General features: G+C 42.1%; 1 protein-coding gene across 1 annotated transcript in view; it reads right to left on the bottom strand.

Annotated features, from left to right (window-relative positions):
- FLT3 (fms related receptor tyrosine kinase 3) overlaps positions 1-26,356 on the bottom strand; it is a 101,642-nt gene that overhangs the window by 37,104 nt on the left and 38,182 nt on the right. The window contains exons 4-10 of the mRNA XM_037741704.1: positions 22,061-22,176; positions 16,202-16,331; positions 14,381-14,508; positions 13,921-14,060; positions 13,669-13,822; positions 12,389-12,557; positions 350-482 (exon numbers count right to left, since the gene is read on the bottom strand). Of these exons, the coding sequence (XP_037597632.1) occupies positions 350-482; positions 12,389-12,557; positions 13,669-13,822; positions 13,921-14,060; positions 14,381-14,508; positions 16,202-16,331; positions 22,061-22,176 (970 nt within the window). The remainder of the gene's footprint in view (positions 1-349; positions 483-12,388; positions 12,558-13,668; positions 13,823-13,920; positions 14,061-14,380; positions 14,509-16,201; positions 16,332-22,060; positions 22,177-26,356) is intronic.

Below are 26,356 nucleotides of genomic sequence, written 5' to 3'. Positions count from 1 at the left end.
AAAAAAAAAAAAAAAAAAAAGAAAAAAAACAAATAAGATAAAAAATAAAGAGATATATGACCAATGCCAGTAGATATGAGAGTAAAATTTGAAAACACTTCAGCATATAAAAACAGTTTTGTTTTGTTTTATTGTTTTATTTTTTAAAGGACAGGGTTTCACCATATTAGCCAGGCTGGTCTTGAACTCCTGACCTCAGGTGACCTGCCCACCTCGGCCTCCCAAAGTGTTGAGATTACAGGCATGAGCCACTGCGCCCAGCACAAAAACAGTATTGTACTATCCCTTCTAAGCCATTACTTAGCTCCTCCTAGTTAAGACTAACACAGAGTTAAGGAATTAAAAGATAAAAATTAAATTCTTGACCATTTAACTTACTTCTTATATTCAGTGTGAACATTTTGGTAAATTGGGCATCATCATTTTCTGCATGGAATATATATTCTCCTGGCTGGTGCTTATGGTTGCAAAACTTGGATATGCTGTTTGGGAAAGAATTAAAGACAGATTTAGCCCGATTGCTACAAGAAATGCTGCCACCAATGACAGTGTGCATGGGAGGAGGCTTTCTTGAAATGCTCCCCACTTGCTAAAGTTCACTGGAAAGGGAGATGTCCATATTCTAGACCCGTCTACTCAAAGTGTGGTCCACAGAGAGGCAGCATCAGCATCACCATTGGTATCATCTGGGAGCTTGTTGCAAATACAAAATTTCAGATCACTGACTCAGAATCTGCATTTTAAGATGATTGCCATACGAGTCATACACACATTGAGAGTTGGGATTGGTGGAAGATCCTCAGCGAGACAAGAAAGTTCCTGCCCTTCTTGTTCTGGATAGACTTACTTCTCAAAACTTGTGCAGGTGGAGGAGCCTGTAGTTCAGAAGTCCCCAACCCCTGGGCCACAGGCTGGTACCTGTCCATGGCCTGCTAGGAATGGCGCTACAAAGAAGGAAGTGAGCAGCACGCAAGCGAGCTTTACCGCCTCCTGTCAGATCAGCAGAGGCATTAGATGCTCACAGGAGTGCAAACTCTATTGTGAATTGCACATGCCAGGGATCTAGGTCGTGTGCCCCTTATGAGAATCTAATGCCCAATGATCTGAGGTGAAACAGTTTCATCCCGAAACCATAGCCCTACCCCCAATCTATGGAAAAATTGTCTTCCACGAAATCAATCCCTGGTGCCAAAAACATTGGGGACTGCTGCTGTAGCTGTCCTGCTTCCTGAAATGATGGTCCAAGACAGGACCTGTCACCAATCCTTGACCTACATGGCAATGAACCGTGATGAGGGCTCAAATTCGCTGTGCTTGTGCAGAAACCTGAGTGCTCTCAGCAGGCTCTAGGGCCTGCCCGGAGCACTCATCAACCACTCAATATTTTGACACAGATAACCTGATCTTGGGGACTGTCCACCATGACCAGCAGACCTGTGGGTTGCCAAATACCGCAGTAAGATGTTGGGTGGTGCAGGAGAGGCAGGGAGCAAGGAGCTGTTGAATGTGCCTTCATGCACTCACAGTAACGAAATTGGAGAAAAAGAAAAAATTTCCCTTAAAACAGAAAAAGAAATCTAAGGCTTGTCAGAAGATATCTAATTCGACCTCCACGTAGCCTACTTAAAGTTTAAAAACAGAAAGACCACACCTGGCAGGTTAGGAAGGCGAGCCAGAGCGGATGCCACTTTAGACGAGGAGTGTGGAGGATGCCGAAGGCCTAAGGAGGACAGCTCCTGTCCTCAGAGACACCGTAAACCCGGTGGGTGGGCAGGACCCATGCAAGTGGAACAGTTAAAGCATTAAACTGAAGACTAGCATACGATCAAAGAAGGCAGAGGTCTGTGTCCGGGGGAGAGGTTCGGGGGCTTCAGAGAGGAGGCAGAGCTCGATCTGCATCCTCACAGATGAGTTGGTTTTCATGAGAGAGCAAAAGAAAAGGCATCCAAGGAGGAGACAAAGCAGTGACTGAAGGGGCCAGATGGGCAGTCACAGGGCCGCAGTGGGGAGGAACGGCAAGTCCCTCCCAGGAGCAGAATATCATGAACAGTATTTTTTTTACTTATTTTATTTTATTGATTGATTGATTGATACGAGGTCTCACTCGGTTGCCCAGGCTGGAGTGCAGTGGCGCGATCTTGGCTCACTGCAACCTCTGCCTCCCAGGTTCAAGCAACTCCCCTGCCTCAGCCTCCCAAGTAGCTGGGATTACAGGCGCACGCCACCACATTCGGCTAAATGTTTGTATTTTTCGTAGAGACGGGGTTTCGTCATGTTGGCCAGGCTTGTCTTGAACTCCTGACCTCATGTGATCCTCTTGCCTTGGCCTCCCAAAGTGCTAGGATTACAGCATGAGCCACTGCGCCAGCCTTACTTTCATTTTATTCTATGTAATTTTTCTGTAGAGATGGGGTCTCATTACGTTGCCCAAGCTGGTCTCAAATTCCTGGCCTCAAGCCATCCTCCCACTCGGCCTCCCGAAGTGCTGGGATAACAGGCATGAGTCACGGTGACTTGGCCTGGAACAGTGTTTTACGTTTACCCGCTGATGGCAGCAAAAGTTTACTGGAAGTTTAAAGGCAGCTGTAGCAACGCAATAACTAACTCTTTCATTCAACTGTCAATGTTAGAACCTGACTGTGATGGAAATTGAGGCCAAAACAGCAAAAACAAAAAATTGGGTTTCTGTTCTCACAGAATTTACAGTTTGGTGGTGAAGGTAGAGGGGCAATAAGCAGCTAGAGCGTGGGAAGTTTCTGTGATAGGAGAAGTAAAAGTTCAGATTTGAGGTTTCGGAGTGTGACAAGCAGAGTCAGAGAGGCAAGGAGGGAAAAGGGCAAACCCGAGAGGCACCAGAAAAAAAAGAAATGGCAGGGGCTGGATTGGATACAGAAGATAAAGGGGAGAGGGGAATCCCAGTTGGTCCCCAAGACTCAAAACATGCCTATAATCCCAACACTTTGGGAGGCTGAGGCAGATGGATCACTTGAGGCCAGGAGTTTGAGACCAGCCTGGGCAATCTAGTGAGATCCCATCTCTAAAAAAAAAAATCTGCAAAACACCACTGCATAATTGCAGCTTTTGGCCCACATTTGTGTGACACCAATGTTCTGTGCCCTGAACTCCTACGCCAAGGTAGTTCTGTGTATAGTGAATGACAGAATTCATCTCTCTGACCTATCAAAAATTTCAAGCAGTTAAAAGTTGAGCTTTGGGCGGGTGTGAGGGCTGACATCTGTAATCCCAGCACTCTGAGAGGCCAAGGAGGGTGGATTACTTGAGCCCAGGAGTTTGAATTCAGCCTGGGCAACATGGCAAGACCTTGTCGCTACAGATTTTTTTTTAATTAGCTGGGTGTGATGGCACTCACCTGTGGTCCCAGCTACTCGGAGCTCAAGGTAGGGGAAACACTGGCGCCACTGCACTCCAGCCTGGGAAACAGAGCAAGGCCCAGACTCAAAAAAAAAAAAAGCTGATCATTGAACAAGGTGTTTAAGCTTGTTTTGCTTTGTTAACAAGAAGCCTAAAGAAGTAAAAAAGGAGAATTTCTTATCCTGACCTACTTCTGGACAACAAGGAGGAAATCACTGGTGAAGTGGAAACAACAGAAAGATGGGGGAAAGCCGGATTACAACTCTAGGGAGGAAGAGAGGAAACAGAGCCCCGAGCAAGTACCCGACCTCAGGAAGGCAGCGTGGAAGAGGCCCACGTGGAAATGGCCTGACAGAAGAAAGATGTGAGCTTCTAGCAGAGAAAGTGTAATTCTCTCTGGACAATGGCCAGAGTCCTGAGAAAGGAGAAGAGAGGAATGATAGTGAAAGCCAGAGTGGCTCACCAGGGACCAGTCAATTCAGGGAAAAAAGAACACCCCGTACAATTACGTATCATGAGGTAGACCCGAGCACAATGTTTCATTAACGTTTTTCTTCCTCAGTCTTCTGTGCTGTCTTACTGGAGTGTGGTTTGCACGGTTTAGAAGGGAGAGCACCTGAAATATTTTTCACTCTTCTGAACAAACTCCAGGTAGGAAATTGGTCACATAAATAGCAGGAACACAAAACTGAATATCCAGGTCACTTTAAACTGCTTTTCCTCCTGCTTTGATAGTTAACCCTGGAAACAAGGACAACTGCAGTGACAACTGTGTCCTGAGCCCCTGGGATTTCCAAGGGGACTAACCAATTACACTGATTGGGAGATGCAAAGCTTCCTCTTTCCCCTAGGGGTTTTCTACAAATGGCCAGCCGGCAGGAGAGGGAGGTCAGGACATTTGAGTTTACAGTGAAACAATAACTCAGTGTTTAAGAAGATGTGTTCTCACCACAACTATGAAAAGGCATTTCTTGGCTGGGCACGATGGCTCACGCCTATAATCCCAGCACTTTGGGAGGCCAAGGGAGACGGATCCCTTGAGGTCAGGAGCTGGAGACCAGCCTGGCCAACATAGTGAAACCCCATCTACTAAAAATATAAAAATTAAAACTAAAAAAAGAAAAATTAACCGGCATGGTGGTGCACACCTGTATCTCAGCTACTCCAGAGGCTGAGGCACGAGAATTGTTTGCAACCAAGAGGCGGAGGTTGCAGTGAGCCAAGACTGTGTCACTGAACTCTAACCTGGGCAACAAGCGTGAGACTCCATCTCCAAAAAAAAGGATGTCTTCTCTGTCCTCAAAATCCAAATCATTTTTATTTTTCACTTAGCACCTAGATGGTAGGGATTGAGAAGGGGCAGGCTCTTTCCAACACCTTAGCGAGTAATTTAAACTAAAAAGTAAAAAATGCTTTATCCAAAGAGCACGGGACTATTGAAGTGGAATCAGAATGCAAATAATAATAAAGCATGCACTGGGGAAGCTGAGAGCTTCTGGAACAGGAGAAGGAAAAGCTGGCAAGACCAAAGGTGGCTTTGGTTTCATAAACACAGCGCCGAGGGACAGCCACCAGGAGGCCCAGGCATCGCATTCCCCCAGGCTGCAGTCAGCGGGGCTGGGTGAACGCAGCCTGGCTAAAGTTGAATCTGATCTTTTCAAGTTTCTGTCCTGAGTTAAAGTTGCAGGGGGAGGGGTATGCTGATGAGTTCATATTTCTCTGTATAATGCCATGCTTATTTTTATTTGATTTCAGTGGAGCTGACAAGCCTGGGAGTGTACAAACACTTAAGACTCAATAGCAGGACCAGGCGAAGTGGCTCATGCCTGTAATCTCAGCACTTTGGGAGGCCGTGGCGGGCAGATCACTTGAGGTCAGGAGTTGGCCAAGATGACGAAACCCTGTCTCTGCTAAAAGTGCAAAAATTAGCCAGGTGATATGGCACACACCTGTAGTCCCTGCTACTCGGGAGGCTGAGGCAGGAGAAACACTTGAACCCAGGAGGCAGAGGTTGCAGTGAGCCAGGATTACACCACTGCACTCCAGCCTGGGCAACAGAGCAAGACCCTGTCTCAAGAAAGAAAAAAAACAAAACAGGTGTATGCATTTCTATTTTCTGTGTAAAAAAATCTCACAGTTTTGAAAAGAATAAGGGTCAAGAGGCAATGCAGTGAAACGGTTCAGAACACAGACTTTGAAGCTCCCTGCTGCCGCTGGAATCCCAAATCTGCCATTCCCTGGTGGTGTGAACTTGGGCAAGTCAGTTCATCTCTCTGTACTTCAGTTTCCTTTTCTGTAAAACGAAGACAATAATACTATCTACCTCATATAGTTTTTGGAGAAATTTTCAAGATAAAAAAGCATTTACGTATAAGGTGTTTACAATAGCATCTAGCACATAGTAAACACAAAAGATGTGTTGGAGTATCATTACTGTGAAGCATATTAAGTCCAGTAATCATTTCAAATAATAATGAAATTTAGAAGCTTTAGTCTAGAATACACATAAGTGTGAAAATCACATCAAAATAAATAGAGCCCGGCTTGGTGATTCATGCCTGTAATCCCAGCTACTCAGGAGGATGAGGAAAGAGGATGACTTGAGCCCAGGGGTCTGAGGTAGACTGCACTATGATCACACCTATGAGTGCTTACTGAACTCCAGCCTGGGCAACATAGCAAGACCCCATCTCTACAAAGAATAATATATTTTTTTTTTAATTTCAAAGAAAGAGAAGGGAAAAAGAAGTTGATGCCCATCAATAAGAGTTAGTTAAAATAAAATTTTTTTCATGTTATTCTAAAATAAAATTTAAAAAGTGGAATTCTATGCAGCCATTAAAACAATAAGGTAGATATAACAACATACTTATTAATACAGAAAGATTCTCATGATATATTTTAAGTGAAAAATCAGATTACAAATGGTACATTATTTGCTGTTTGTACAAAGATCCATACTGTATGTTTCTATCATGGTGGTTACATAGAAAAAGTCTGCAATGTTATCTCTGGCAGTGGAATTATGCGTGTTTTCTTTTTTAAGGCAATTCCAGAAAAAAAGAATGAATAAAGGGTACTGGCTTTTCCTTGTGTGATTGGGCAAGTAATTTAGCATAAATTTCCACATTTCATAAAATGGGATTATGAGGATTAAATGAGATAATGCACTTACAGGACATGATAAGAGATGAAAAGAAGGATCTTTTATTGTCACTGAATGGGCTTCATAAGCTGTGGTTAATAACTTACAACCGAGTGGGGTCTTGGGAAGACCTGTAACCAGGAATGCTGTCCCAAACTGCAGAAGTGAATGGGAACGCGATTTAGGTAGGAGCTGCTGGTATTTCACTAGATTCACTTTTCCCTCATTTTCCCTTCTTTCTGTCTATGCTCAAGGCTCAACTCCTTCAGAAAATAGTGAAAAGAAAAAAAAAGCTCCTCCCCAGTCTCCATAAACTTCCTTGATTGCATGTCACTCACTGTATGTGACAGCCTGCTTTTCAGTTTACAGTTCTTCTGAGCAGAACCCTAGCTCACCACCCAGAACCCAAAGGACCACCACACGGCTATAAGCTCTCCATTAGTGCCTACGGTGTGCAAAACTTAGATTCACAGAGTTGGAAAATTAAATATTTCAGGGAAAAGGAAAACATCAGGCTTAGGCAAGTCTAAGGAGAATCTTTCAGAAGAGATTACTAAGTAATTACAACAGTCCCATTCCTTTTTTCTCCCATGAAAGTGGGAAAAGCTAAGGTAGATCTGGTATTTGTAATTAAGTCTGTAGAGATAGGAAATTATACAAACTAATGGCTGCAATCTCCTGAAAACCTTAATCAGGACCAGGATACCTGGATGGCTGGAAAGTTATAATTTAATAAAATGTAAACATGTAAAGGCAAGTCCTAGTAAACTTTAGCGTAATATTTGAGGAAGTAAATTGGAGAAATGAAGCCAGGAAAGTGGGGAAGCCGAGAGATTTCTGGTGCACACACCATGACCACACCAAAGTTTTTTCAGGGTAGTGTTATTACAGGGGCCTTTCAGTTACAGAGTTTTAAGAAATTGTATCACTTTGCCTGTAAAATCTTGATACCTGATTAAAATACTGTACTTCCCAAATCAAATTCAGTTCAATTACATTACTGAATCTAGATGGTAGGTAAAGAATGCTCACACACTATTATTTCAGCTTATTAGTAAATTTGAAACTTTCTATAATGAAAAGTCAAAAAGAAAGATGGGGGCAGTGGCACACACTGAGTTGTAGCTAGTCAGGAGGCTGAGGCAGGAGGATCACTTGAGCCCTGGAATTAGAATCCAACCTGGGCAACATTGTACGACCCTGTCTCTAAAAAGCAAAAAGAAGGGCCGGATGCAGTGTTTCAAGCCTGTAATCCCAGCACTTTGGGAGGCTGAGGTGGGCATATCACTTGAGGTCAGGAGTTCAAGACCAGCTTGGCTAACACGGTGAAACCCTGTCTCTACAAAAAATGCAAAAAAATTAGCTGGGTGGAGTGGTGCACACCTGTAATCCCAGCTATTAGGGAGGCTGAGGCAGAAGACTCACTAGAATCCAGGAGATGGAGGTTGCAGTGAGCCGGGATTATTCCACTGCACTCCAGTGTGGGCGACAGAGTGAGACTCCATCTCAAAATAAAAAAGCAGGCCAGGTGCAGTGGCTCACGCCTGTAATCCCAGCACTTTGGGAGGCCGAGGTGGGCAGATCACAAGGTAAGGAGATCGAGACCATCCTGGCTAACACAGTGAAACCCCATCTCTTAAGAAAAAAAAAAAAAAGCAGCAAGAAATGAATGAAAAGTTGAAACGACCCCTGACTATAGTCTAATCTGCCATCTCCATCTCAACATAGAGCCTCATGTGGAGAGGAAAAGACATTTAGAGCACTCAGAGGTGTGTTCACATTTTTTGTTGTTCCTTTCTTGTTCAGTATTTTGAGCATGTTTCAGGAAGAAGGAGGGTCCATCTTTCCTTTGCCTGTGTCGTCAGTGGCCCATAATACCTGGTATGTTGTTAGCAGCAACAACGCACATCACTAACACAAACACTGTAGCTCTTCAAGAACTTTTAAATACAACCAACACTGAGTACTGGGTGTTGTGCTAAGAGCCATGTGCGTGGTCCTTGTGGTGAAGAGGATGTTGTTGACTCATCTTTGGCCCAGACTATGCAATGTGAGCTGCATTCCAGATACAATGATGAATTCATTCATGTATTAAACACACACTGAACAAGGCATTGTACAATGATAAAGAAACGGCAGCACACCTATTCCTAGAGTTTATGAACTCCCTGGTGAGATGCGAGATACAGCTCTGTTACCAGATAAGTAGGAATGAGTGAGGTACAAAATGCTACAGGAGTCAGGATCTCCCCTAATTCATTCGTCTACCTCTGTAGGATAACAACCTGGGGTCATGGGTATGGATTGTGGCCATGGAATGAAACTAAATGAACCAGCCCACTCCATTGACCCATGACCCATGTATCAGTGACATATCACCAACCACCCCAATTGGTGATTCTGTAAAACCTCAGAAGGTTATACCAGATATCACTGGCACAGTAGCAATCTGTGTGCATTTTGAGGGGAGAGGGAGAGTGACATTACCTTATTCACTCTTGCAGCCCCTCACAGCATCACACCCATCAAGAGGATATTAAAGTAATATTTGTTTAACTAAATTGAGTTGAACCTATCTCTTTGAATCGGGTTCAGAAGATTCCCATAATGCTAAGAGCTAATGTAACATGGGGAGAGGATACAAAGGAGAGAGGGGACAGTGATATGCTGATTTCCTTCTGAACACAGGCCAAGTGGTAATCAAGTCAACTAGGGTAAGGAGGGGCTGACTTCCCAACCTTCTTCATTAAAAAGCTTGATGGGCCAGACGTGGCGGCTCACATGGCTACTGAGAGCTTGAAATGTGTCTGGTCCAAATTGAGATGGACTCTAATTGTAAAATACATGCTAGATTTTGAAGACTTAGTATTTAAAAAAAGGATGTGAAATATATCATTAATAATTTTCATATTGGCTGGGCTCTGTGGGTCACATCTGTAATCCCAGCACTTTGGGAGGCCGAGGTTGGATCACTTGAGGTCAGGCATTCGAGACAAGCCTGGCCAACATGAAGAAACCCCGTCTCTACTAAAACCACAAGAAAATTAGCCAGGTGTGGTGGCATGCACCTATAATCCCACTTATTCAGGAAGCTGAGGTAGAAGAATCACTTGAACCCAGGAGGAGGAGGTTGCAGTGAGCCGAGATCATGCCACTGCACTCCAGTCTGAGGGACAGAGCGAGACTCTGTCTCAAAAAAAAAAAAGCTCAATGGTTCTCAACTCACTACAATCCCCACCTCCAAGGTTCAAGCAATTCTCCTGCCTTAGCCTCACAAGTAGCTGAGAATACAGGCACCCACTACCACACCTATTTTTTTTTTTTTTTATAAGAGACAGGGTTTCCCCATGTTGGCCAGGCTGGTCTCGAACTGCTGACCTCGTGAGCCCCCCCCGTCTCAGTCCCACAAACTGCTGGGATTACAAGTGTGAGTCACCATGCCCAGCCAAGTCTGCATTCTTAATTACCTTAAAAATGAATGCTCTGAACATTGTGGCGTTTGAGTAAGAGACAGTAGACAACTCCATGCAAACCCTGCACTGAGATTCTAAAAGTCCCAGCAAGGACCAGTTCCAAATCCCTTTTAGGTATAAAGAGTTAGCACAATAATCATGAAACAAACACTTAGCAGAATCAAGGTGAAAAGAACTCCTAGTCTTCAAGTATAACAGTACTATCCAGCTCAATATAATGTGGGTCACAACTACAAGCCTTGTACATCATTTACAAATTCTGTTAGCTACACAAAGTAAAAGGAAGCAGGTGAAATTAAGTTCAATAATAGATTTCATTTAATGCAATATATCCAAAATACTATCATTTCAATATATAGCCAATATAACAATTATTTTTATTCTATTATTTTTTTTTTTTCTTTTTGTGGCAGGGTCTTGCTCTGTCATCCAGGCTGGAGTTCGGTGGCGTGATCACGGCTGCTACAGCCTCGACCACCTGGGCTCAATCAGTCCTCCAACCTCAGCCTCCCCACTAGCTGGGACTAAAGGTGTATACTAGCACACTCAACTCACTTTTGTATTTTTGTAGAGATGGGGTTTTGCCATGTTGCCCAGGCTGGTCTCAAACTCCGAGGCTCAAGCGATCCACCTGTCTCGGCCTCCCAAAGTGCTGGGATTACAGGTATGACCCAAAGAGCCCAGCCGATATGAAAATTATTAATGATATATTTTACATCCTTTTTTTTTTCATACTAAGTCTTCAAAATCTAGCATGTATTTTACAATTAGAGTCCATCTCAATTTGGACCAGACACATTTCAAGCTCTCAGTAGCCACGTGTGGCTGATGGCTATCGTACTGGACAGCACAGATCTAGACCTGTGATAGGAATCACCAAAAGTTCTCATTAAAAAAGCAGAATCTGAGTATTTTTCCCCAGTTTTGAGTAAGCAGGTCGGGATTGGGAGTCAGAAATACACACTTTAAACATTTGCTCAGATGATTCTTATATAGTTGATCAACAGACCACATGCTGAGAAACGATGATTTATTCTAGTTCATTGACTTGTTTGAAAGATACATGTGTGTCTCAGTCTCTCATAGTCCAGTCCAAAACCATGTTCTATAGAATTAAAGAGATAAGAGATGTTATAACTATAGAAGATACAGGGGAAAGTTGTTTTTTGTTTTCCAAAGAAGGAATGGAGAATTCCTCCCTTAGGAGGATCTTGTGGCTGGGTGCAGTGGCTCATGCCTGTAATCCCAGCACTTTGGGAGGCCCAGTTGGGGTGAATTTCCTGAGCTCAGGAGTTCAAGTTTTGCCATGTGCAACATGGCAAAACCCTGTCTCTACCAAACACACAAAAAATTAGTCAGGCATGGTGGTGTGCGCCTGTGGTCTCAGCTACTTGGAGGCTGAGGTGGGAGGATCACTTAAGCCTGGGAAGTGGAGGTTGCAGTGAGCCAAGATCACACCACTGTACTACAGCGTGGGTGACAAAGTAAGATCTCATCTCAAAAAAAAAGAAAGAAAAGAAAAGAAAAATTATTATTTTTTTTTTTTTAAAAAGAATCTTGCATAGTTTCTCATACAAATCTCCAGGAAAACATTTTCCATTTTCCTTCGGCATTTATTATTGGGTTATTTCTGCATATATTTTTTGAAAATTTAAATCAATATACTTATGAGTAATGTTCTTCTGTTTTTAAGGAGTTTTACTTCCTCAATCATCTGCAAATGTTTTAGGGGAGACTCAGTGTACTATACACTGCACTCTCAAACAGGAAGTAACTACTCTGTGACTCAGAAAATGTCACAGAACCAGACTCAAACTAGACCAGACTAATACGTTTCTTTCTGTTTGCATGCAGCAGGCTATATTAGCTAAAGCAATGGTAAGACTGCTATTGTATCCTCACATCTGCTATTTGTTTTCTCATCTCCAGTTTCAACTCAATAATAGTTAAACTCATAATAAGTGAATTTGCTTCCGTAAGTATAAAACTGTCCTTCTTGGCAGGGCACGGTGGCTCATGCCTGTAATCCCAGCATTTTGGGAGGCCAAGGAGGGTGGATCACGACGTCAGGAGTTCAAGACCAGTCTGGCCAAGATGGTGAAACCCTGTCTCTACTAAAAACACAAAAAATTAGCCGGATGTGGTGGCGGTCGCCTGTAATCCCAGCTACTCGGGAGGCTGAGGCAGAGAACTGCTTGAACCCAGGAGGTAGAGGTTGCAGTGAGCTGGGATCGTGCCACTGCCACTGCACTGCAGCCTGGGAGACAGAGTGAGACTCTGCCACACACACACACACACACACACACACACACACACACACACAAACTGTCCTTCTCAAGGGCAACAAGCAAGGGGAATGACGCTAAAAATGATGCCTTAGAGTCCTTTGTGATCTCACCTGTATCCGTCATTGAGACCCTTTTGTTCACAAGGAAATGATTTTCGAGAGAAAGTCCACGTACATCTGATTTGTGGGTAGGCTTTAAACCTGACAGAAAAACAAAACTCTTCATATTGGTCAATGTCATAATCTTCACTTGAATTGGTAGCATTTATAAATCCCTTTTCTGTAAGAAAAAATATGCATTTATTAATTAATGAGATTCATATGGAAACATATTGAGAAGATAAAATAAACTTGCATTCATCAGTTTAACACAGGAAAACTCAGGTGTTGGCATGCTGCAGGTCAGACTACTGGATAATCCAAGTGAAAACCCAGGAGTCCTATCCCTAGTTCTAAGCCTGAGCTCATCATCTTTTGAAGTAAAGAAATTTTGGAAGGAAGGAAAAAAGGAAGGAAGGAAAGAAAGAAGGAAGGAAGGAAGGAAGGAAGGAAGGAAGGAAGGAGGGAGGGAGGGAGGGAGGGAGGGAGGGAAGATGTGATGTAGATAATTGACTGTCTTCCCAGAGAAATGTATAAATAAATCTTCAGATTTTGCAGACAATTTCCAAAGTTTGAAAGGATCCCCCACGCCCGTGTACACACTAGGGGTCTCCTAACAGAGTCTGGAAGCCCCTGCTCTCAGACAGCACCATTCTCTTATCGATGAAAGAGAGTAAAATAAACTCAAGGCACAAATAAAAGAGCAATCTGGCTAGCAATATTCACAAGGTTGTCTTATGGAACACTTCCTTATTAATTTGCTAAGAGCATCACTGCATTTCTTTGCATTTTCATTATGGCTGTAACCTAATCTGAGATTACTGAATTGTGGTTATTTTCAGATCCTACATAGCCCACCAAAATGTCAACGCATCTAAGGGCTTGTACTGTCTCTCAGTGCTCACTGCCCTAACGGTGCATTTAGTTGGTCCTTAAAACTAGTATTTATTGCCTATTTTGTGTCAGGCTCTGTGTCAGTTTCTGGGACTACAAGGATAGAATGAATTGTCCTTGTCCTTAGGAAACTTATAGTCTACCGGAGGATAAAAGTACACAAACAGATGGTCACATTATAATGTGTCGTGTGCAAAGACAGTGGCATTCAAGCGGGCCTGGTTTAACAGGAAAAGGTAAAGGGTGGGCAGATTATCTTGCAAAGCCTTTCTAACTGCTTTTTTCTCAGTGTTTGATAGTAGCATTATACTGAAATCGGAGTTTGTGTCACATACCTCACATTCCACACTAAAGCAACTAAAAATAGGAATAAAGATTGTGTGAGCAGCCTGCACTACCTACGATGGTAACCAAAGCTGATTGACTGGGATGTTTTGAAGAGGAGCAAGTGTAGTATCCAGTGTCGTTTCTTCCCACTGATGATACAAAAGCAAACAGAATCCGTATCATAGTTCTGTTTGTTGAATAGGTACTCATCTCAAAGTAGCTGCCCTAGGTTGTAATAAAACAAGAGTTTGCATTTAATGTTTTCAACCCGGATTATTAGTTAATTGTTCCTGCATTTTCAGAATACAAACTTGTCCTATTACCTCCTGGAGTGCTTTGTTTTCTAGTTCCCAGGTGAGCCCGAATTCATAATTCACATGAACAGCTTTGCACCTTATCCATAAGGGTTCCCCCACTTTAAGAAATAACTGTGGCAATGTGGTCTGAGGAGTTTGATTTAGATCTAGGAGATGAAAACATCCCAAATGAGAAAAAAAAAAAGTGATTTTTGCCTCAACACAAAAGATATCCCAAACATTCTGAACAAAGACTTTAGCATCGTCTCAAATATTACTAAACACATTAATAAAAGAAGGTTTTAGAGACTGACTCCTCTTTTATGAAGAAATCAGCATTTACAGAAACCATAATATTGCATTTACTGTGGCCTAAAGGAACGACAGGATTTCTGAAGGAATGATCACCTATGCAGTTACTGTTAGTCCCTGGTAATCGCTAAGAAATAGTCACCGAAAGTGAAAGTATGTGATATTACAGTGTTACCTATTGTGAACAGCCTGGTGCATTCCCTGCCCAATTCATTTCTTGCACAGCACCTTATGTCCGTCCCAAATAATTCATGAAGCACTTTTTCCTCCTTTTTAACAACAGCTGGACTTTCTTCTTTACAGCTACAATTAGAAAATAAGTACCATTTGGCTAAGCAAGTTTTAAAATTACAAAAGAACACTCAAGAGGAGAACAAAGTTCTAGAGCCAGTTTAAGGGTCAAATGGTAAATAAAAGGTCAAAAGGTAAACAATCCCAAATCTATGGTTTCAGCCAAGAGCTCATAAAAGAGCTAGCTAGTTACTCATTATCTCAATGAATTAGAATAACACTAAGGAGAATTACATAATAAAACAGTTTTAAATTGTCCATGTTTGGTGATCTCTTTGCTGCTGTGGTTTAAAGACGGGGAAAGAAAGAAAAAATGAGAAAGAAGATAAAGGAAAAAAAGAGAAGAAAGAAGAGAAAAATTGGGCATTCGTGCAGTTTAGCAAGGTAAGCATCCTTTTCTTCACAGCACTGAAGAGGACGCAGTTAAGAGGGAGGGAAGCTAAAGTCGCAAAAGTCACCCGAGTTCCCATAGGAACAGAGGAGGAAAGCCGAGGTGTCACCCACGAGGGAAGTTAGCCGAGACTCCCAAGTAGTCAACAGAGTAAAACCCCTCTCCCTGCCTCAGAGAAAGCGGATGTTGGTACCACTTTGGAACAAAGTATTTGTTATTTTTTCTCCTGCTATTTGGTCCCTTTTTTTTTTTAAAGTTGTTTAGTACATTTTAATTAGTTCAAACTGCATGAATTTTTATTTTGTGAGAACTCAGCTTTGGCATATATGAAAAACTACGTAAACGTTTATACCATACTTACTATCTGCCACACACTGTTCTATGTGCTTTCCATATATCAATTCATTTCATCATCATAGCAATCCTATAAGTGCTTGTCATCCCCTTTCTTCTGATAAGGCACAAGAGGTTAAGTATCTTGTCCACGGCCACACAGCTGCTAAGCAAACTAGGGTTCAAACCCAGGCTATTTGACTCTAGATTCTATATCTTTAAACAATGATATTAGACTGCTTTTCCAGAACAAACAGGATAATCACAAATTAAACAATTAGTCACAAGGAATTTCTTATAAGAGAATTATACTTTAAATCAGTCTATTTCTTTTTTCCCCAATCAGATGCCCAGGGAGCCAACAACCTGGAACATGAAGGGGCTTTGACTTGTGTAGCACCATGCCCACAAGGAAGGGCCCTGCAGTTGATTTGAGGGATTCCAAAAAGCCCCTTACCAAAAAAAATTCTCCCTCATCCTCCCGGTGAAGCCCACACTGACAATTCTGTTTTGTTTATTTATTTATTTATTTATTTATTTATTATTTTTTGAGATGCAGTCTTACTCTGTAGCCCAGGCTGGAGTGCAGTGGCGCCATCTCTGCTCACTGCAAACTCCACCTCTCATGTTCAAGCAATTCTCCTGCCTCAGCCTCCTGAGTAGCTGGGATTACAGGCGCCCATCATCACACCTGGTTAATTTTTGTATTTTTAGTAGAGACAGGGTTTTACCATGTTGGTCAGGCTGGTCTCAAACTCCTGACCTCAAGTGATCCGCCCGCCTCGGCCTCCCAAAATGCTGGGATTACAGGGGTGAGCCACCTCACCCAGGCGCATATTGATCATTCTTTAACCTTAAGAAGCCAAAGTTTCCTGTTTTAATGAGCATAAATTAAATTTTCCATACAGCTTGATGTCAACTACATTAGAAAAAGGCCAAAAGGAAATCATGAGAATAGCAGCTACCATGGACGTGTCATACCTTTCCCCCTGTGAGTCGCAAAGCACCCATTCCACGATCGGCTCTGGAACGCTCTCAGATATGCAGACCAGGGCGTCCTGGTTCTCCATTTTTCTAAAGTAAGGTCTTCTTAATGTGTAAAGCAGAGTATCTAAAGTATCATAAGTTATTAACATTTTACTATTTTAAAAATAATTTTCTTAGCAGCCCCCTCAAGAAAGGATTCTATGTCATTAAGAAAAGTTCATATTTTATACGATAGCAGTGTCTTCTGCATTTCCACCAACCATTACATATTTATTTATTTGTTTATTTTATATTAAAGGCATCAAAAGAAAACCAACCATTATATTAAATTTAGCTTTGGCTGCAGTGTCAACTTCAACATTTATCCTCTTGGCTGATTTCTTTCGGTATTTCACAGATCCACAGCTAACTAAAGCAGTCGAGTGAAGCCACGTGAAAATACAAATATTGCTATGCACAGGAAAAAGGAAACTAGAGATAACATATGGCTTAAACCCTCGTTTAATACGTAGTTTAAACCTCAACTTTCTTCCTATAATTTTATCTGCAACTAGGCAGAAATATACTAACATTTAGAAAGGCAGAAGAAACATGGTAGGGTGGAGTTAGAATTGCAACGGAACTTAAAGGTTTAGTTGAGCCTCCCACTCACACTGGACCATGACACACACACACACACACACACACACACACACACACCATCCTTCACTCCCAGCTATGCCTAACATAAACTTCGTACTTCTGCTTTGACTCCACTAGGGACTGGAGTTCATGACCTCCCACGGCAGGTCATTCTAATTTTTAACAAACTTTTTTTTTCTTAGAGTTTCCCTATACTTTATTTAAGTTTCCCTATACTGAACTCCAGCCTCTCTCCTTACAGTAAATTTTGTTTGAAAATATTATGTATTGCTTTATACATATATATGCATATATATGAAAGACCATATGGAGTGTAAATTTCAAAGCATAATAACAAATACCCATGGAGCCACTATCCAACTTAATAGCTAGAATATTAATAAATACCTTTTAATCTACTTTTGTGCTTCCCCCATCTCACAACTGTAAGTAGCCTTTATCCTGAATTTTGCTTATTATTCAGGGACTCTTCAAAGTACTTTTACCACATAAATATGTGGCACTAAAGATATATTGATTTATTTCGTTCTTGAGCTTCAAAATCGAGTTATCAATCAGTATGTAGCTTCCACAACTTCATTTTTTCATCCAACCTTATGTTTTTAAGATTCATCCATGGTTTTACATGTAGCTTTACTTTATTCTTCTTTTTTTACTGCTAAATAATATTCTACTGGTAAATATATTATTATTTTTTTCATTTTCTTGCAGTAGACACTTGGGTTGTTTCCTTTTCTTTTTTTCTTTTTTGTGAGATAGGGTCTCTGATACCCAGGCTGGAGTGCAGTAGTGCAATCTCAGCTCACTACAGCCTCAGCCTCCCAGGCTCAAGTGATCCTCCTGCCTTGGCCTCCCAAAGTGCTTGGATTACAGGTATGAGCCACCATACCCAGCCATAGTTTTTTTGTGTGATTAACCATGTGCTCTGAACATTCCACACATTTGTACTGAGGCACATGTATAACACTCTTAATAACATGCCTAAGAGTGGAATCGCTGGTCTGCATGGTATGAGCACATTCAGCCTTACACATAATGACCATTTGTTTTCCAAAGTGGTTATACTAATTTACGTTACACAGCAGGATATGAGAGCACCTATTGCTTTATATTCTTACCAAGGCTTCTTAATTTTCAATAGTCTAGCAGGTATAAAATGGTATTTCATTGAGGTGTTAATTTCTCCATTATTAATTTGACATGTGTTAAAATAATTAATTGGGAGGCCATCAGGCTGAGAAAGCTCTAACAAGTTGAGTTACCATGTAAAAAAAAAAAAAAAAAAAAAAAAAAAAAAAAAAAAAAAAAAAAAAAAAAAAAAAAAACAGAAAAATAAAGGCTGGGTATGGTGGCTCACACCTAGAATTCCAACACTTTGGGTGGGTGAAGCAGGAGGATTGCTTGAGCCCAGGAGTTCAAGACTAGCCTAGTAACATGCCGAAACCTCATCTCTACAAAAAAATAACAGGCCGGGCATGATGGCTCATGCCTGTAATCCCAGCTCTTTGGGAGGACGACACAGGCAAATCACTTGAGGTCGGGAGTTCGAGATCAGCCTGGCCAACATGGTGAAACCCTGTGTCTATTAAAAACACAAAAATTAGCCAGCCGTGGTGGCAGGCACTTGTAATCCCAGTTTATTCAGGAGTCTGAGGCAGGAGAATTGCTTGAACCCAGGAGGCGGAGGTTGCAGTGAGCCCAGATCACACCACTGCACTCCAGCTTGGATGACAAGAGCAAGACTCCGTCTCAAAACAAAAGCAAAAACAAAAAGAAAACAAACAAACAAAAAACAACAAAAAGCAAAAAGCAAACCCAATTCAATATGAGCAGCAAAATGCAACTTAGCTTAACCAATCAGAAACTACAAACTGACCAAATGAGGGACTGTCCACTTTAACCAATCAAATGTTTTCTTTGTCTTGCTTCTGGGAACACCTTATAGAAAGAGGTCTTACCCTTGAATCCCCTCACGGGAGCCCGACTACTTTCTATCTGGCACTGCCTGATTCATGAATCACATCCTGCTCAAATAGACTCTTTACAACTCTAACGTGTCTAAGTATACATTTTAACACGTTTCTTGACCATTTAGGTTTCATGTTCCAAAAATGAAATGCCTACTCACCTGCTTTGTTCATTTTTCTACTAGGTTTTCATTTTGTTCTGTTTTTCTTATTGACTCATAGAAGCTCTTTACATATTATAACTATTAATCCTTTGTTGACTGTGAACTGCAAGTATCTTTTTCCATCTTGTAGTGGTTTTCACTTTTTCTCTCTGTAATGTCTAACCATTGGTTCTTATCCTACCCTCCAGAGCAACGTTTTTTAAGTCTAGCTTTGATTCCATATCAAAATCCTTCAAATGTTTAAAAATCAGAAACTGAGATCAAGGGAGATAATTACCATACAAGGCACTTAAACTAGTTAACTCGGGTTTCCTGACTCAAATCCCGAAAGAATTCCCTCTGCATTACACCACAATCAGTCTTATTGTCTCCCCAAAATATGTCCTTCTATATGCTAAACATCCCCATTCCTTCAGCTGCTCCTAATTTAAAGAATTCCAAGTTTTCCACTATCCTGCTTGCTCCATTTTATCAGTATCTATCTGAAAAAAAAAAAAAAATGTAGAACTGAAATGAATCATCTTCTATTAATTTCCTTAGTTTAGACGTTATATTTTCATGAACACTGCCAAGGTTCAAATTTACGTTTTTAGCAACCCTGCCACTCTGGTGGTTAAAGTGAGCTTGTGGTTGACTAAAACCCGTTCCTCTTTTTCACACTGACTGTTGCCAAGTCTCTCCCACCTACTTTTTTGGACCCCACCACCTTGCAGAATGCTAAAAACAAGTTGTAATTTACTTGAATAATTGTTACTATATTTTTACATTGTAAATCTTAAGTGAAAGGAATATATCCTAAATATAACAAAGACACAGCAGATGCCCACTTACCTTATACAAGTATTTGTACTTGGCAAGAAAATTTAAAAAGGAGAGGAAAAAAAAAAAAAAAAAACCCAACTGAATGAAAAACGCAGTTTCTTTTAGAAAACCAGCAACAACAATGAGAATGGCTTCTCAACAAGATGGAAAACAAGGGCAACATAAAAAAAAAAAAAAAAAAAAAAACGAGATCATAAAAAAAAAAAAAAAAAAAAAAAAAAAAAAAAAAAAAAAAAAAAAAAAAAAAAAAAAAACAAGAAAGAGGAAGAGAGGGAGAGAGCAAGAAATGTTTTAGCTTCTTCCAACCTGAAGCACATATTTACTGTCCCACAGAGGCGGTGAGGGACTAGAAAGGGGGCAGGGAACAGGACCAACATCAGAGAGCAACAAAAGGCGATTCTTGGTTTTGGAGCTGGTAGAGCTCTGGTTCTGTGATCTTCAGAGTAATTAAAGGACTTTCCAGAACAAATTTTGAGTCATTTTGACTTTAGCTAATTTATATCTTACAGGCTGACTTTAGAACCTTACTCTACCCCCAACCCCAGTAAGATGACGCTTCTGCGAATTCTCTCTTCTGACAGTAAGACTCACAGGCTCTCACACAAGACCCAGGGCAGTGTGGTGCAGAAAGCCTCCAGCTGTGCCCTCCGCCACACCTCTCAGAGGGCCTGTTTTCTCACCTACATGCATACCGGATTGCTGTGAGCCTCTGAGATGATACAGGCAGAAGCTCTTCAGCAAAGGGCAGTTGTGGTTATTCCTGACCCAGGGCACCTCTTTGGGCCGGACACGCATGCTTTGTGCATTTCAGTCACTGACAAGGAAGAGGGGAGCCTGGCAAGTTGTGTCAATGTGTGGGAGGGAACCTAATTTTAAGTGGCATTAACTCAGGGTTTTTGGAGCACTGCACTGGCTCCCAAAGGCACAAGGACCTAAGTGAATGCAGCCACCTTCAGTCCTTCTTGGTCACAGATGGTGAAGCAGCACGTTCAGTGCGCACAGCACTGAGTCTATGCAGGATGGGGACAAAACAAGGAGAAGCCACAAGGCACTTGCAGGGGGTGGCTCTGCCAGCTGCACAGCTGCCTCCCTTGGTGGGAACATTTGGACTGTTCCTTACAGTTTGCATATGGTCTGGCACACGCATGGACCTGCACCGTTCAACACAGTAGCCGCTAGCTGCATGGGGCTATTTAAATTCCAATTTTAATGAATTAAAATTAAATGCAATTAAAACTTTAGTTCCTGGCCGGGCGCGGTGGCTCAAGCCTGTAATCCCAGGACTTTGGGAGGCCGAGGTGGGTGGATCACGAGGCCAAGAGATCGAGACCATCCTGGTCAACATGGTGAAACCCCGTCTCTACTAAAAATACAAAAAATTAGCTGGGCATAGTGGTGCGTGCCTGTAATCCCAGCTACTCAGGAGGCTGAGGCAGGAGAATTGCCTGAACCCAGGAGGCGGAGGTTGTGGTGAGCCGAGATCGCGCCATTGCACTCCAGCCTGGGTAACATGAGTGAAACTCCGTCTCAAAAAAACAAAACAAAACAAAACTTTAGTTCCTCAGTCACCTTAGCAACATTTCGAGTGTTCAACAGCCCCACGTGGCCAATGGCTGCTATACTGGAAAGAGCAGACAAAGATCATTTTCATCATCTCAGAAAGTTCTGCTGGATCATGCTGAGACCTTTCAATCCTGTGAGGTATGTTTTTGTTGTTTTTTTTTTTAAGATGGGGTTTCACCATGTTGGTCAGGCTGGTCTTGAACTCCCAACCTCAGGTGATCCACCCACCTTGGCCTCCAAAGTGCTTGGATTACAGGCGTGAGCCACCACGCCCGGCCTGAGGTATGTATTTTTATCCTCATTTTATCGATAAGGAAATTGGGGCTCAGAGAAATTGTGAGCTGCCATAGGTGGTAGTATCAGAACTAGAATTAGAACCCAGGTCTTCTGATTCCAAGGTCAAAATGTTTTACATTTCTTCCCTGTCAGCCATCTGCTACTGAACAGAGGGTGTCCCACGTGTTTTTAACAGCAGGCACATTCTGAGAGTCCACGGCACACATCAGTGATTCATCGGTGATTCTCAGTTCTCTATAGGTTATACAGATGGTTGATGGGAATCTAATCAATCCAACTAGGTATCGAAGGAAACCTGAAGAATGAGTCTAGAGGAGCCAGTCAACCTGAGTTCTAAACCACCCCTTTGAAATACTGTGGTATCCCAGGCTGAAATACTAGTAGCAGGCTGGACTTACTTCTTATACTCACTGTAAACAATATTGTGTAATTGGTAGCTTCACTCTGAATAAAAAGTAGGTATTCTCCAGCTTGGGTTTCTGTCATTTTCAAAATGACCATGGAAACAACTCCTCTGCAAGACAGGAAAGGGAACTAGTTATTTTGGAAAGTGTGTGAAACTAAAAACAAAATTTCATAGTGACTAAGAAGGCAGCTTGGTAGCTGTAGCATTCCTCGACTGGCACGGAGGCACACAGCTCTGTCATGTGCCCAGCACTCAGCCTGGACATTGCTCGTTGGACCTTGACTTTTAACCTGTCATCCTTGAGGATGGGAGAGCTCCATTACTGTGCCATCATCTCACCTTCCTTGAGCTTCTAGGAGGGAAAACTCCCGTCTAAAAATGCGCAGTAAGCCGGGTGCGGTGGCTCACGACTGTGATCCCACAACTCTGGGAGGCCGAGGCGGGCAGATCACCTGAGGTCAGGAGTTTGACACTAGCCTGGCCAACATGCTGAAACTCCATCTCTACTAAAAATACAAAAATTAGTCCGAGCATGGTGGCTCACGCCTGTAATCCCAGCACTTTGGGAGGCCAAGGTGGGCAGATCACGAGGTCAACAGTTCGAGACCAGCCTGACCAACATGGTGAAACCCCATCTCTACTAAAAACACAAAAATTAGCCAGGCATGGTGGCATATACATGTAATCCCAGCCACTCAGGAGGCTGAGGCAGGAGTATCACTTGAACCCAGGAGGCGGAGGTTGCAGTAAGCCCAGATTGCACCACTGCACTCCAGCCTGCACCACTGCACTCCAGCCTGCACAATAAGATTAAAACTGTATGTCAAAAAAAAAAAAAAAAAAAAACCAAAAAAACAACAAAAAAATAAACAGTAAACCGAGAGCAGTGGCTCACACATGTAATCCCAGAACTTTGGGAGGCTGAGGCTGGCGGATCATTTGAGCCCAGGAGTTCAAGACCAGCCTGGGCAACATAGTGAGACCCTACCTCTATTTTTTAAAAATTAAAACACACACACACACACACACACACACACACACACACAGCATTGGTGATATAGTCCCTTTGGCAGTGGCATGCCATTTCCTTCCAAGACAAAGCACCCTCTGTGATCACATGTGTCCAGTCACCCGGTCACCAGCCTCAGTTTCCCATTCACAGAACGCTGAGATTTTTTTTAATGTTCTCCTAGTTTGTGCCTTTCTCTGTCTAAATGAAAGAACTCAAACAAAATCTGACAAAAGTCATGTTCTTACGGAGTGATAATTACACTGAATATCACTTAGATGTATGGAGAAAGATGTCTCAGTGTCAGGATTTTTAACTTGATAATTGGTGAAGATAAATTGGGTTAAGGGCATTCTCTTCCGAGAGATACCTATGATGTGTATTTAGTACTATCTTCTCTCTTTAAAGCAGACAGTACTCCCAGCACTTTGTTGAGTGATGCTGGATTTAAATTCACACTTTCTGACCTTTAGACCCTTAACTGTGCAAAGTGTAGTCTTTCACCAACAGTGTTAGCATCAGCAGGGAGTTGACAACGATGCAGAATCTCAGGCCCCACTCAGACCTACTCATCAGGATCTGCATTTTAAACCATATCCCTAGGCAATCCAAATGCACGTTATATTTGAGAAGCCCTGCTTTAAAGCAGCAAACAGGTCCAAGAGTACATGGGCCTGCATTCATACACACAGTAATTACTAGGATATATACTTGATTTGCTTCTGAGATCTATTTGGATGATATGCTTTCTTTCTCTGAACTAGTCGTCTGGAGTGAGCCACCACACCTGCAGTCGAAACACTTTGGGAGGCAAGGTGGGAGGATTGCTTGAGGCCGTGAGTCCAAGACTGACCCGGGCAGCATATTGAGACACCTTTCCAAAAAAATGAAAAAATGTGGCTGTCATGGTGGCTCATGCCCGTAATCCCAGCACTTTGGTAGCCAAAAAACAAGAATTAATACAATCTCAAAAGAGGAGAGGAAAATGAATGTGTTCCAAGATTTAGAACTAAACTTCAGAACTATACTCACTGTCCTGCTAAGAGTGTATTTGACCTTAAAATACATAACTGATTCAAGTCGATCATAGAGACATTCTCCAAGACCCTATCAAGGTGTTTACTTCATAGTTGCTGGAAAGCTCATGCCTTTTCTACACCTATGGGACAACAGAATGGCCGCAAGAATTTAAAAGAAAGACTGCGTGAAGAGGGCATTTAATTGACCTATGTCCTTTGCCCTATCTGGTTTCAGCAAGATGACAAGAACAGTAGTGGGCAGCAATCAGCATAGAGTTATACAGAGTTCGGACATTATCCACACATCTTAGCTAAGACATTTTTCTGGATGAGACCAATGTTCCTCACAGACAGATCAATGTCTTATTAAATATTCTGTAGATGGCACATAACATTGCAGTTCTGCTTATCATATGGCGAAACAAAATCGATAAAATCAAATGTTCTTTTCCCAAGCATTTCCCAAAAAGAAATTAAAAAAAAAATTTTTAAAGAAATTTCTTGCTACACTAACAAGAATGAAATAAAAACTTTCTAACTTTGTATCTTTAACATGATATCCAACTAAAAAACAAGACACTTAAAAAAATCCCAAATAGGCCTGACCTTGTGGCTCACACCTGTAATTCCAGCACTTTGGGAGGCTGAGGCGGGTGGATCACCTGAGGTTTGGAGTTTGAGACAAGACTGGCCAACATGGTGAAACTCCATCTCTACTAAAAATAAAATATAATTAAAAATTAATCAGGCATGGTGGTGAGTGCCTATAATCCCCGCTACTCAGGAGGCTGAGGCATGAGAATCACTTGAACCTGAAAGGCAGAGATTGCAGTGAGCTGAGATCCTGCCACTGCACTCCAGCCTGGGCAGCAGAGCAGGACTCCATCTCAAAACAAAACAAAACATAAAAGCCCAAATATAGTCCTTCATTGTAAAAAAGGTAAAAAGATTTAAAGAAAAAAGAAAATTCCAAAATTCTATTTTCAATATTTGTTTTACATTTTGCCAGCCACTCACCGCTTTCTATATACTTATATGCGTGTGTGTGTGTGTGTGTGTGTGTGTGTGTGTGTGTGTGTGTAGGTTTAAATTAATAGCCTTTACTTTTTTCTTTTTTCTCCTTTTTTTGTCTTGTCTTGTCTCCCAGGTTGGAGTACAATGGTGCGATCTTGGCTCACTGCAATCTCTGCCTCCTGACTTCAAGCAATTCTCCTGCTTCAGCCTCCCAAGTAGCTGGGATTACAGGCACACACCATCCCACCTGGCTAATTTTTGTATTTTTAGTAGAGACAGGGTTTCACCGTGTTGACCAGGCTCATCTGAAACTCCTGACCTCAGGTGATCCACCACTTTGGTCTCCCAAAATGCTGGGATAACAGGCATGAGCCACTGCACCCGGCTGACTTTACTTTTTAGAGCAGTTTTAGATTTACAGGAAAATTGAGCAGGAGACACAGAAAGATGCCATATATGCCCTTCCCACCACACACAGTTTCCCTTATTATTAACATCTTGCACAGGTGTAAAATGTTTGTTACAATTGATGAACCGATTTTAAAGTTTGGTTTGGGCCGGGAGCGGGAGCAGAGGCTCATGCCTGTAATCTTAGCACTTTGGGAGGTTGAGGTGGGAGGATCACCTGAGGTCAGGAGTTTGAGACCAGCCTGGCCAACATGGAGGAAGCCCATCTCTACTAAAAATACAAAAATTAGCTGGGTGTGGTGGCACACACCTGTAATCCCAGCTACTTAGGAGGCTGAGACAGAAGAATAGCTTGAACCTGGGGAGCAGAAGTTGGAGTGAGTCAAAATCACGCCACTGCACTCCAGCCTGGGTGACAGAATGAGATTCCGTCTCAAAAATAAAATAAAATAAAGTTCATAGTTCGCATTTTTTTGTGTGTGTTGTACATCCTATGGGATTTGACAGATACATAATGTCATGTATTGATGGCTTAACTATATTTTTAGTTTGTTATTTCTCTGAAGATAAGAGTGACAAAAAACAGGCCCAGGCCAGGAGCTGTGACTCACGCCTGTAATCCTGACACTTTTGAAGGCCAAGGTGAGTGGATCACTTAAGCCCAGGAGTTTAAGATCAGCCTTGGCAACATAGTGAAACACGGTCTCTACAAAAAATTTTAAGAATTAGCCAGGTGCGGGCCGGGCGCGGTGGCTCAAGCCTGTAATCCCAGCACTTTGGGAGGCCGAGGCGGGTGGATCACGAGGTCAAGAGATCGAGACCATCCTGGTCAACATGG

Source organism: Cebus imitator, unplaced genomic scaffold (assembly GCF_001604975.1).
Source record: "Cebus imitator isolate Cc_AM_T3 unplaced genomic scaffold, Cebus_imitator-1.0 Scaffold103, whole genome shotgun sequence".
NCBI lineage: Eukaryota > Metazoa > Chordata > Mammalia > Primates > Cebidae > Cebus > Cebus imitator.
Note: the sequence above shows the minus strand (reverse complement) of the source record. Positions and strands in the feature narration are given on the sequence as shown.